Raw genomic sequence first — 14,397 nt, 5'->3', positions numbered from 1 at the left:
ATGAACAGTTAATCCAAGGCGGTATAATTCAGGGCACAGGCAAAGAAAAAGATACCCCAGTCATTTAATGATTAAGCTACGAAAGACTCAGACAAAGCACAAACTATGAGCTAATGTTCTCATAGTGTAGTTCATAAAATCCTAATCCTTTGAGATACTCTTTCAAAACTAAGAATTTTGGCAGGTATGTTTGATTAATCTTTTGAAAATTATTCCATTCTCAGAGATCCACAATAAACATTAACTCATTAAAACTATCTGAAAAGTCTTTCACTAAATAAATAAATGTTTAACCCAGAGCTGCCATTTTTTTTTTTCTGATAAATACAGGTTTAATGATACATTGTTCTTTACACAGATGCCTACAGAGACTTTATAATCCTGGTATATACAGCCTTGCAACACAGACCAGTTAGCTAATTGGCTAACCATATACAGCGGCAGATTGGTGTTTCAAGAAACATATATTGAAATACAGAACTGTAGAACAAGGTCACTTTGAAGAGTTGGATGTAAAAATCCTATAGTAGTAAATTGCCAGACTAAATCCAAAAGTTTATAGTAAAAAACTAAAGCAATACAAAATAAAATATTTAACAAGCAGAGGCACTTACTAAATATTAATTACCTTAAGATAGATAGGAGTATTATTTATATCTTTATTATTTGTCTTATATTAGCAAATTAGTATTCTTTAGAACTGAAATACTGGAACCATAAAAAACTTATCATCAAGTAGGGTTTACAGAGGAGGTAAAAATTGCTTATTATAGGTATATTGGTATATATTAATATTATAGGCATATATTAATATATATTATTACAATGGATTGGACATATATCTTACAGGAATGATAAATTCAACATCTTCAAAAATGAAATAATTTTCGTCCCTCTCTACCTACAGAATTTTCCCTGATATTCTTTACCTTATATCATGATATCCATTGCCTTTATCTCCTGATGTCTATAGATCATACTGGAAAATCTACAAATATTGGTTAAAACCAGGGGCGCCTGGGTGGCTCAGTCAGTTAAGCATTTGACTCTTGATTTCCGCTAATCTTAAGGTCGTGCAAATCTCTGCGTGGGGCTCTGTGCTGAGCACAGAGTTTGCTTGAGATTCTGTCTCCCCCTTCCTCTGTCCCTCTGCCCACTTGCACTCTAAATAAATAAATAAATAAAATCTTAAAAAAGGAAAGAAAACCAAATCAAACATTATACTTCTCAAAAACTGTATTTGTTTCACATGACTCTAGTCATATAGTCAATCTCTTATCCTTATTCATTGTGAAAATATTAGATGATATGTAATTCCCAAGGGCATTTTTCTATATTTATATTTCTTTGATGGTCAAGTTTTGAGTAGGTATTTAAGGACATATTTTGTCCTCTAGTCTGTATAGTTGAAGTGCTTGTTCACTTTGATTTAGAAAATCTTGCCAAAGTACCATGCCATAAAATTGCTAAAGGATTAAAAAAAAAATTGCTAAAGGATTTTTATTCAGTAACAGTGATTTTTAAAACAAATATCATCACAAATGGGTATTCATAAAACTAAACTACATTATAAGGCAGAATGGCTCTGTGAAATAGTTTCAAAAGTCCAGTTTAAGCTGACTACTGTGAATATCAACCACATTTATGCAAAAACATAAACACATGCATGGCAAGAATTTTCTACTTCCCAAAATACATAGTTTCAAAAATAGGTATATTTAATTAATCTTCATAAAACAGAAAACCTATGTCATATAAAATTAGATATCTATTTAAATAACAGTAAATATGAGTGTATGTATAAAATAATAGAAAAAGTGGAAATTTTGTTAATATTCCTCCCCCCCCACCAAATAGTAGTATTTTAACATTTAAATCATGAATATTACCATATGATGCTATACTTAGTAGTTACCCAGGTCGGTGAACTCTATAAATTTATACACATATTATGTACATATATTCAGTCTTTTACATAATTACATAAAAATTCTTTCACTCAGTGTGAAGGCTAAGTAGTCCTTTTTGAAACACGTCACTAGCTTGTTATTGACATTTTGGCTTAGAAATAGTGGCTTAAAATTATCCCTTTTTCCCCTGATAGCATTACCAGGAATTAGTTGTCAGTTTCCGTAAATGATAATAGTGAATCCTCCAAAGGTCAGCTAATATCACCATGACTGCTCTTTGTACATAGTTAAAGATTATGAGTTTATTTTGCAAATTGCCTAACTTTTCTTTTTGAAGCCCTCCTAATGCCCATCTTTCCACTTCCAAAGCAGTTGAGAGCTGCAGGATTGAGAAGAGATTGACAAGATTATAGCTACTCTCATTAATTCATGGATGATTTTCTGCTCCTAATAACTTTATCAAATCCACAGTAAAGAGGAACAGACCTGCTACTTTGTCATCACCACTCTTTTTCTCCATAGTCCCTGAATATATTGTTAGTAGTACATTAACTTTTTTTGTCAAGTGCAAAACAAGGGCTTTATATCTATTTCTTTTATGCTGGGGCTGGAATTTAAATAACAAAATTATAACTGAATTCATTGAACATTATTATGTGTCAGGCATTTCACTAAGCATTATTAGTTCATTTTATTTTCATAATAACCAAATGCTAAGTTAATATTGCATTTACTTTCCAGTTGAGAGGGATAAAGTTTAAAAAGCTTAAGTAATTTACCTGTTAGCATTAATCAAGTTATAAGTTAAATGTTTGATTATTAATTTATGGTATTACTAGTAGTAGTATTATAAAGTTGTGGTCAAAATCATTCACTTTAGATTTTAGAAGCTCTTTTATGTAGACTATGGTGTTGTATTCATATCTGCATCTCTATCATACAGTACAATGCTTGACACTAGTAAACCATCTATAAATGTATTAATAGGAATAAACATGACCTGCCTTTATGATATTAGGTTACCCATTTTCCATCATAAAATATTTAAGTTTTGTAGCACCTATTGGTTTTATATAAATCAGTTTTTTTCTTATTTAAAATTCACAGGTATTTTTATAGAGAAATTATAAGACAATTATATTAATTTGCACCTTTCCATTTCAAAGTTGGACCACTATAAATGAATCTGATTAACTTTTATGCAAATTAACTAAACAAAAATATAAATAGAACTTGGTGTTACACAGGTTTATTTTTTCTATCTTAAATTGGAGTAAATTATTTAATTTCAAATATTTAAGCAGACAATACAGGATAATAAACAAAAATTTTTAAAAATTAGGGGTGCCTGGGGCACTCAGTTGGTTATGCATATGACTCTTGGTTTTGGCTCAGGTCATGATCTCAGAGTCATGAGATTGAGCCCTGAGTCAGGCTCAGGCTCAGCCTTGAGTCATACTCCATTGAGTGTGGAGCCAACTTGTTCCTCTCCCTCTGTTCCTCCCCATGCTTGTACTCTCTCTCTCTTGCTTGCAGATAAATAAATAAGTAAAAATCTTTAAAAAAATTTTGTTATGATTACATATCCACTAAAATCATGCATTTTAAGCAAGACTTTTTTGTTTTTAATATTACTGCCCAGTCACAAAACAATATTAAATTTGATTAACTATAAAATTTAAAGATAAGAGTGTTTACTAATATCTACCAGCTATGATTATTTATTTTTAAATTCTGCATTATTAATTTTTTCCACTACTTTCAATTCAGGATATAATTTAAATAGTTTAACTTAGTCTTCGGCTGGAAAGATGTATCTCTTACAATAAGGCAAAATAAGATATTTTGATTATGAGTGTGATCTATTTGAGCACATTCTTAAATTTAGTTTATCAGAAAATCTGTACCCATCATTAAAATCACTTCTGGGTACAGACACAAAATAATAATTAACTGAAATTCATCAACTATGATCAGGGAGAAGAGGCAGTTTTTGTTCAATAATGGCTCCAAAGACATCTGTGAATGAAATAAGATAACAATCTATATTAAAATGGATTATAATAATTGAATAGCTGCAAATCCTTGTGTAGCATGTTGTAGCATTCACAATTCTATGAAAAACAGCTAACATATAAATGAAATATTAATGTTTATGCATAATGCAAATCAAGAGTATTTCAATGCTAAAACTGGCCTTAAGAATTATATAATAGAAACAATAAGCTATCTATGTATCTACCTATCCTGAAGATACACTCTTTTTTAAAAGATTTTATTTATTTATAAGAGAGAGAGCTCAAGCAGTGGGGAGGGGCAGAGGGAGAGGGAGAAGCAGACTCCCTGCTGAGCAGGGAACCCAACGCAGGGCTCTATCCCAGAACCCTGAGATCATGACCTGAGCCAAAAGCAAACGCTTAACCAACTGAGCCACCCAGGCACCCTTGAAGATACACTTTTTTAAATTGAAGTATAGTGGACACCGAAGATAATACTTTTTCCATTCCTTCATAAAAGTAGCTGAATTGTTTGGAAAGATAGCTTATATGAACAATCTAAAATTATTTTTTAGTTGAATGATTGACATAGAGCAGTAATACACATATTGAGAGTGGTAGGTTTCTTTCATAAAACATAAGCTAGACCCTTTTCATATTATGACAGTTCTATAACTAACCTGATTGACTGAGTGTAGTATTAAAGTCTGCAATATTCACTAACAGTGTCCTGAATGGGATTTCAGGTAAAGGTTTTGATTAGTAAATAGTTAAATGTAGCAAACTTAATTCAATAACTCAAATAATTTTTAAATACATTAGTGACATAGAGAATTTAGAATGTAATGAGACTAAATAAATGCAAGTCTTATATTTGAATATTCAATTTGATTTTATAAAAAGACAAATTTTTAGTTACACAGTTTATTTGTATATTATGCAAGCAGGATGACTTTTTTTTTTAAAGATTTTATTTATTTATTTGACAGAGAGAGACAGCGAGAGAGGGAACACAAGCAGGGGGAGAGGGAAAGGGAGAAACAGACTTCCTGCCTAGCAGGGAACCCGATGTGGGGCTCGATCCCAGGACCTGGGGACCATGACCTGAGCTGAAGGCAGACGCTTAATGACTGAGCCACCCAGGCACCCTAAGCAGGATGACTTTCAATAAGTATAAAATTTCCAATTTCTAAATCTTTTGTTTATCATATTATTTAAGTAGTACTAACTGAAACAAATGCTGGAGTTACAAATACTAATTACTAGGGAGAGTAAAACCTAATTTGCTTATTTATAGTACCTGGATATTTCAAGTGATATTGATTAAAAGGTGATGGGAAAGTCAGTAGGTTTATGGAATATTGCATCTGCCTCCCCTGCCTCCCTAAAGATGTATTTACTCTTGCTGCTTACTTATATTAGATTCCACAGTTAGGGCAGCAGTCAGATAAACATTTTGGGTGCTTTTTTAAAATTAATAAATTGTATTTAGTTTATATCTAAACAGGCTAAATGGCTTGGTGATTTAAATATGGCAGTAGAGATCTATGATCATTATTCTGTGCTTGGCACTATTTTAGGTGCTCAGGCAACATGGTTGAAGAAAGCATGTGACTTTCTGTCTTAATAGACCTCCATTCATATAGAGGGTTATAGACAATGGACACCAAACCCAACACATGACTAAAACTTTTTTTTTTTTAAATGAAGCTAGATAAGGAAGATTAGAATTATAGATGATGGTCAATATAGGAGTAAAGACTTGGAAGATGTGAGGAGTTAGTGATGACAAAATCTGGGGCGATAAGGTTCTATCCAGAGAATGTTCCATGACAAGGAACATGGCTCTCATGTTGATCAGAAAGCAAGAATGTCAGTGTAGCTGGGGCAAAGTGAACCACAGAAAAGAGTAGAAAATTAGTGTGAAAGGCATGGTAGGGAAGGGTCAGATTGGGTAGTATGCTGTAGGCAAGTGAAAGAACATTAGCTTTTAGTCAAGTGAAATATAAGGAACCCTCTTAGAGTTTTAAGTAGGGGAATAGCATGACTTGACCTGCGTTTTCATAGGGCAACTCTGGCATGATGGTGATAGGCTCCTGGCAGAAGGATGGGAGTGTTTACTGCAGTGCAGGGCAGAAAACATGATGGCAAGGATCACTGCAGTAGCAGTGGTGAGTAGTGATAGTGAATTCTGATTATGTTTTGAAGCTAGTAACAGAATTTGCTAAGGATTTGGATGTGGGTTGTGAAAGAAAGAGAGAAGTCAAGGATGGCTCTGATCAACAAGAAAGCTGTATTTGTCACCATTTGATTTGAAGAATTTGGGAGGAACAAAATTAGAGAGGAAGTTTAGGATTCTGTTTGGACATTGGAAATATTAGAAATAAAGGGAGAAAGTTGAAAGAAGATTTGGGTGACACGTGGCACGTTTCAGGGATAGCAGTGAGGCTGGTATGGCTGGAGGACAGTGAGTTAGGGGATGGTCTTAGAAGATGAAGTCCAAGAAGAGCCCTTTATTCTAAATACAGTTAAAGGGCATTTAAAGTTGTGAACACAGAGGGAACAAGATTTGATCTATAACTGGAAAGGATTAGTCTTTTCTTGGGCTAGATATTTATTTTTTTCTCTCTTTTTTTAAATTTTATTATGTTATGTTAATCACCATACATTACATCATTAGTTTTTGATGTAGTGTTCCATGATTCATTATTTACGTATAACACCCAGTGCTCCATTTAATACGTGCCCTCTTTAATACCCATCACCAGGCTAACCCATCCCCCCACCCCCCCTCCCCTCTAGAACCCTCAGTTTGTTTCTCAGAGTCCATAGTCTCTTATGGTTCATCTCCCCCTCTGATTTCCCCCCTTCATTTCTCCCTTCCTACTATCTTCTTCTTCTTTTTTTTTTAACATATAATGTATTATTTGTTTCAGAGGTACAGGTCTGTGATTCAACAGTCTTACACAATTCACAGTGTTCACCATAGCACATACCCTCCCCAATATCTAGCACCCAGTCACCCCATCTCTCCCACCCCCCACCACTCCAGCGACCCTCATTTCGTTTCCTGAGATTAAGAATTCCTCATATAAGTGAGATCATATGATATGTGTCTTTCTCTGATTGACTTATTTCGCTCAGCATAATACCCTCCAGTTCCATCCACATCGTTACAAATGGCAAGATCTCATTCCTTTTGATGGCTACATAATATTCCAGTGTGTTTGTGTGTGTGTGTGTGTGTGTGTGTGTGTGTGTGTGTGTGTGTGTGTGTGTACCACATTTTCTTTATCCATTCATCTGTCGATGGACATCTTGGCTCTTTCCATAGTTTGGTTATTGTGGACATTGCTGCTATAAACATCGGGGTGCATGTACCCCTTCGGATCACTACATTTGTATCTTTGGGGTAAATACCCAGTAGTGCAATTTCTGGGTCATAGGGCAGCTCTATTTTCAACTTTTTGAGGAACCGCCATACTGTTTTCCAGAGTGGCTGCACCAGCTTGCGTTCCCACCAACAGGAGGGAGGGTTCCCCTTTCTCTGCATCTTCTTGGGCTAGATATTTAAATATTCTCTGTCCTATTTTCTCTTGGGAAGAAGGAACTAAGTTCATTTATTTATTACAAAAATATTTATGGCCTTAGAAGATAAGTTAACATCAGTATTTTTTGAAATGTATTGACATTGTTATCCACAAACATAAGCAGTGGCCCATTAAATGAGACCTAAATAAAACTGGTTGACGGGCCTATTCAAAATCAGAGAAAAACTGGGGCACCTGGGTGGCTCAGCTGTCAACTGTCTGCATTCGGCTCAGGTCATGATCCCAGGGTCCGGGGATCAAGCCCCACATCAGGCTCCCTGCTCCACGGGAAGCCTGCTTCTCCCTCTCCCCCTCCCCCTGTTTGTGTTCCCCCTCTCGCTGTGTCTCTCTCTGTCAAAGAAATAAAATCTTAAAAAAAAAAATTAGAGAAAAACTCTAAAAGTAATTCAGTGTTTTTACCTTTATTACTACTTAAAAATAATGTTAATTTTTGTTTTTGTATAATAATACCAAGTGTTTAACAGCTGATGTGGGTGTCTTCATTTTCATATTGATTTAGTGAGTATTAAGGTATATCAAGTCTTGAATCTTAAGTGTGATATTGATAAATATGTGAAATTTTCACATGATTTTTCTAGGTCAAGTAAAATGACATTTTACATAAGGGTTATAAAAAATGATTGCAAGCATGATTTTAACTACAGTTATATCAAGGCAATTAAATATCTTGGACTGTAACATGATTTTTTAAATAATATTTATTAAGATTTATATAAGTTGTGATAAGTATTCTCACTTATACAGTTTGGTGGATTGAAAAACATGATCACAAAAATTTGTAGCTCTTCTCATCAGGAGATAGAGTCTATTTCCACAGCCATTCCTCCAATCTGGGCTGATCTAGTGACTTGCTTTGGCAAATAGAATGGGGCAGATAAAGCTTGGTCTGAAGAGGACTTTCAGTTGCTATCATTGCCCTGGGACAGTAATGAAGCAGACTGAAAATATTGGAGGATGAGTGGTCACATGGAGAATAACCAAGCAAGGCAAACAGACAACAGTGAACACTGGCCATTTGGCACAGGAGTGAGGCCACCTTGGACCTCTTCATTCTAGCCAGACCTCTAGCTCAATGCAGCCACATGAATGAGCCCAAGAAAACCCAAGAAAATTCCCACCTACCACATGGAATCATGTGAAATGATAAATTATTATGGTTTGAAGCCACTGAGTTTTGGGGAGTTGGGTATGCAAGTAATAAAAAGCAGAAACACATGAATGAACTGCTTTCTGGAGTTTGTTTGCATGTATTATTTGAGTATGGTTTAAGCAGGTGTTCTTTTGTTCTTGTAGCAGTTAGTTAATGAGTGACTACTAAGCACTTTGTGCTAAGTGCTCTAGGAAATAAAAATATAGGTGTAAATAGTGTCAATAGGGTAAGTAATAGTTGAGTTGGGGTGATAAATATTAAACTCTAAAAATAGGTATTATTGTAAAAGTTTACCTATATAAGACCTGAACTCCTATGTGCTCTAGGAATTCAGTGGGAACTTCTAGGAATTCCTTGAACTTGAGACTAAATGAAGTCTTTATAATGGAGGTCATTTTTGAGCTAGGGTTCAAAAAAATGGGAATCACAGTAGGTGTTATGGAGAGAGGGCTTCAGTTGTAGGGAATAGATTGGGCAAAAGTTGATATAGAGGGTAAGGATTATATACTATGATAGGTAAACCATCCAAATAGTAAGTGAAGGGGAGATAGAGAGCAAAATTTGCGAAAAACCAGATTAGATCCAGATGTTGGAGTCTAATTAATTCTGTATGTACCACATATCTATTGCCAAATAATAAGCCACCTAAAAGGTAGTGGCTTAAAACAGCAGTTTGTTGTTTCTCACAGTTCTGTGGTTGAAACCAGGATAGTTTTCCTGCTGGTCTCACTTGCAGTTATTCTTGGCTTCAGTCATGTGATGGCCTGACAGGAATTGGAGCATCCAAGATGGCCGACTCTCATGTCTGGCAGTTGGTGCTGGCTGTCAGTTGGGACATTTTTTTTTTTTTTCCACAAGCCTCTCATCCTTCAGTAGATTATGCCAGGCTGCTGTACAGCATGGTAATCTCAGACTTCTAAGTCAGCAAGAACATTAACTTCAGGATGTTTGTAAGATCCATGCTCTGTAATCCACACACCATCATTTCTACAAAATTTTGTTGGTCAAATAAGGTATTAGGCTGTTCAAATGCAAGGACATGGAGAACTAGATTTCACTTTTTTTTTTAAAGATTTTATTTATTTATTTGAGAGAGAGAGAGAATGAGAGAGAGCGAGCACGAGATGGGGGGGGGATCAGAGGGAGAAGCAGACTCCCTGCCAAGCAGGGAGCCGGATGTGGGACTTGATCCTGGGACTCCGGGATGATGACTTGAGCCGAAGGCAGCCACCCAACCATCAGCCACCCAGGCACCCTAGATTTCACTTTTGATGGGAAGTACAGCATAACATGTTGCAAACAGGCATGAGCATAGGAAAGCTTGATTTATTGGCAGCTATTATAATAATCTATCACACCATGAATTACAAAGTGGTCTTAAACTGTAAGAATCCAGTGCTTTTTTTTAAACCTGAGATTTACATAGCCAAGCTTTTTAAAATTAATTGATTATTTTATTTTTATTTTTTTTAGCGAGAGAGTGCACGCACCCGCAGGGGAGGGGAGGGAGGAGTCGGGGAGGAAGAGAGAGGATCTTAAGCCCCAAGGCTGGCTTGATCTCACACCCTGAGATCATGACCTGAGCTGAAATCAAGAGTTGGATGCTTAACCAACTGAGCCACCCAGGTGCCCCTCTAAGCTTTGCTTAAAGAATGTGAATATGGCCATTATGAATAGATTATATTAAAAAAAGAACAATCTGAAGACAAGGAAGCAGAGTAGGAGACTTTTATGCTAGTTTAGGTGAAGAAAATGTTTATCTGAATTAGAAAATGGACATTTTATCTATGAACAGGGACTGACTTTTAATGTGTAGTTATGCAGTATATAGTAAGCCTTTAACATTTGTAATGTAATTTATCTTCCCTCTTATTTTATTTTCTACTGAAGTGTAAAAGTTAAGCATAAATTGTTTACATTTTCAAAAATATTTTTGTGATAAAATTAAAAAACCTACTTCGCAGAAATATTTGTTATCAAACAGTTGTTCTCTTTGGTTATAGTAAGGTTCCATCTGAATAGTCTTATAATTAGTTTGGCTATTATATTGCATAGGGACAGCAGAGCAAATAAACTGATACGAATCAACTCATATGACCTGGCAGCTCACACAAAATTCCTAAGCATAGAACAAGGGCAATTTTGCTGAACCATTCTGGAAACCTGGAGGTAAGAAAGAAAAAGAAAAAGAAAATAAAAAAAGAACAGTCTCTGCCTCAGCAGTAAAATAATGACAAGTACCCTACTATTTCTCTTCTGTCCCTTGGTTTATCTACCTGTGTGCTTACACACCTATCTACCTATCCACTGGCTTAGACTCTGCCTTAAAAAAACAAAACAATCAAAAAACATTTAATATTTAAGATAATTAAATATTTTTTGATATGTAACCTAGACAAATAGGAAGATTATCTTAAAAGGATAGAAAAGAAAATAGAAAAATTAAACATTGAATATTACCTCTTCGTGGTCATCAAAATCGAGCTGTCTTCTTGTGCATAGGGGTTGGAATGAGTATCCAAAAGTAAACACTGAATTTTTTGGACAGCTTTGTAGAGGAATAATTTACATGCCATACCGTGCACTCATTTTAAGTGTAAATATCAATCATTTTAAACGCATTTACAGAGTTCTGCAATCATCACCACATTCCGGTTTTAGAACATTTTCTATCACCCTTCTTCCCACCATCAGCTCCAGGCAGCCACTAGTCTGCTTTCTGTCTCTTTTCTGGACATTTTGTCTGAACAGTATCATATAGTCTGTAGTTTTCTACATCTGTCTTCTTTCACTGACCATGTTTTTGTGGTTTATCCATATTATAATATGCATCGATACCTGTTTTTTTTCTTCTTGCTGAATTGTATGCCATTATACACTGATTTATGTGCAAATCTCCTATCTCCCTCCAAGGCTCACCTTTCCTTTTTTTCTTTTTCTTTTTTCTTTGCCAGTAGTAGTGCTATTTTTAGTGCTATTTTAACAATTCTACTTTGGGGACATCTTGTAACAATTTCTAAGCTGCTCTCTTACTTTTATACCATTAGTAGCTTTATACAGATGGTTGATCTCTTGAGAATGACTTGGCAATTGTTAACTCCTCAAACCTTTCATATATATATATATATATATATATATATGTGAAACACACACACATTATACAATAAGATGGCTTCCTGTAAAAAAAAAAAAGACTATCACTCTTTTGACAGGGAATAAATTTAGCAATTTCTGTCTCTGTTTCCTGGCATGCATTCAAAATGTTTGTGTTAGTCACCCATGAAATTCAGTCCATTCCTTTTACATGCTACTCCAGTATACTCTGTGATATTTTGGCTACAATTTTTGGTTATCAATCAAAGTAATACTATATTCGATTAATGTGGGTAAAAAACTTAAAAAAAATATATTTTCCTGAGGAAAAAAAGATTGTACAATATAAGATTCCAGCTTACTGCATGGCTTTATGAAATGTGCTTTCAAAAGAATAATGAAAAATAATGTGCCCAATTTGAAAGTTTTAATTTTAATGCACGTTTGTTTCTTTAGCATTTGTGGAATCCAACATCTGGAACGAATAGGGAAGAAGCTGAATCTCTTTGACTCCCTTTACTTCTGCATTGTGACATTTTCCACTGTGGGCTTTGGGGATGTCACCCCTGAAACATGGTCCTCCAAACTTTTTGTCGTTGCCATGATTTGTGTTGCTCTTGTGGTTCTACCCATACAGGTAAACAGAGCCAGGGTAAATTTTATAGAAATGTGCAAATCTTATAAAATCAAATCTTTCATGCTTAGTAAGAAATGCAGGGTGGTTTATTAATGTAATATATTGACACATGTTATTATTGTATCTAATCAATGAATTAAAATGGTCTCAGGAAATGCTTTTTCACATTATATTAGAAACTGACTTTTCTCCCCCTCCATTCACAACTGAAATAACTCACATCTCATTTCAATTCTTGAAGACATTTCTTTGAAATATAAGGTATTTAATTATATTAATTATAAGATCATAAGATAATATAGTTTTAATTGCAGAATGATAGATCAAGGAAATAAACTTATGAAGGTTTGATTTCCTTTGGTTCTTGAAACAATATAAAAGCTAAACATTGCAATAAATAAAAGCTGATCACATGTTGGTCAACTAAAAATCTGAAGATGATAATATGTAACTAATATACAACATTCTGGGAGTAGATAAGGTGGTTGCAAAGGGACAGAGATATAAAAGGAGACTAAAGATAAGCAGATGCAATCTCCAACTCTTTCCTACAGTGAGCTCTTAGGTGCCCATGGGTGAGCAGGTCAGAAACAGGATATGGCAAATACAAATCGAACTTGTATTTTCCATTACAAACCTTTGACCACAGTATATCTAAATATCCTTTATGTAGGTATGAAAATGATCTTCCTACTTTTATCCAATCATGCATGTGTACCTTCCTGACATCCCTCCACTTCCCTTACATACCAACTACAGCTGTACAACTAGAATGTGACCTTGTGTGTTGGGTATCTCTCATTGCATGAGGTGTGTGCTGAACTTGGTTGAAGAAGGTAGAAGAAATGCCTTTGAGGTTTTTCTCTTTGACGCAGTGCATGACACATCATGGCTGCCTGCTTTACTGGACATAAAGCAGAGGCATAAACCTTTTAGTGCTGTTATGATATAATGGGAAAATCATATTAATATGTTTCTGTCGAGACCTGAGGCCCCTGGGAAGCATTAGCAACTTGTACAGCAATCACATGAAAAGTCTGTTGTTGAAGGGAATACGGATAATTTGAATCTCAATGAGTTCCATCTAAGAAATTGAGTGTATCTAATAAACAATGGATGTATTGCATTGATTTTTATTTTCATGCCCCAAATTTTTTATTCATTTGTGGAAAATGCATTGCAGTTTGAACAGCTGGCCTATTTGTGGATGGAAAGACAAAAGTCAGGTGGAAACTATAGTCGACATAGAGCTCAAACTGAGAAGCATGTTGTTCTGTGTGTCAGTTCACTGAAGATTGATTTACTTATGGACTTTTTAAATGAATTCTATGCTCACCCAAGACTTCAGGTACATTAAAATTATGTTACGTGTTTGCTGGATCATAACTAACTAACATATTGTCCAAGTCAATTAACTGATGGTGCAGCCTGCATTCTGGAGGATTTTTATTTATACACTCAAATTTAGAAACAGTAAATGAAGAACTGCAAATATAACCAGGAACATAGAAAAAATGCTTAAGGAATACTCAGTATTTTAAGTTTCCTTCTGTATCTACACTAAAAGACAGATGGAATTGTTAATGCTACAAAGAAAGGTTTTTTTTGAATTAAAAGGATTGTTTTTTTTCTCCCTTGTGTAATGCACAAATGACATTTTTATGAAACAGTGGAATTTAACATAAGATATCAAACAATGAAAAAGTCATTTCACAATATCATCTACTCACTTGAAATTATCAAAAGTTTTATCAAGTGTTGCTGATAGAAATGTGGAAGTCTGAAAGTTCCATTTTTCCTTTTGTTTCCCAGAGTGTACCTAGGTCTTATTTATACTAGCAATGAGTGACCCCAAATTGGACAATAACTAGCTGAATTGAGAACAACAATTCAGAAAAAAAAATCTCTTCATTTGTCTATGCGGATAAAATCCTCAGATACTTCTGCTACTTGCTGTGTGGTCCTGGGCCAGTGTAGATTTAGATAATCTCCTTTTCCT

The 14,397-nt window shown here is 34.8% G+C and overlaps 1 protein-coding gene across 5 annotated transcripts in view; it reads left to right on the top strand.

The window, feature by feature from the left end:
- The window catches only part of KCNT2 (potassium sodium-activated channel subfamily T member 2), a 361,260-nt gene that overhangs the window by 162,097 nt on the left and 184,766 nt on the right, over positions 1–14,397 (top strand). For all 5 annotated transcript variants that reach the window (XM_028104755.2, XM_028104754.2, XM_028104753.2 and 2 more), the window contains exons 9-10: positions 12,218–12,398; positions 13,582–13,746. In XM_028104755.2, the coding sequence (XP_027960556.1) occupies positions 12,218–12,398; positions 13,582–13,746 (346 nt within the window). The remainder of the gene's footprint in view (positions 1–12,217; positions 12,399–13,581; positions 13,747–14,397) is intronic.

The sequence above is a fragment of the Eumetopias jubatus genome, unplaced genomic scaffold (genome assembly GCF_037043125.1).
Source record: "Eumetopias jubatus isolate StellerSeaLion01/CBP00866 unplaced genomic scaffold, mEumJub1_p1.0 scaffold_12, whole genome shotgun sequence".
In the NCBI taxonomy this organism is placed as follows: domain Eukaryota; kingdom Metazoa; phylum Chordata; class Mammalia; order Carnivora; family Otariidae; genus Eumetopias; species Eumetopias jubatus.
Note: the sequence above shows the minus strand (reverse complement) of the source record. Positions and strands in the feature narration are given on the sequence as shown.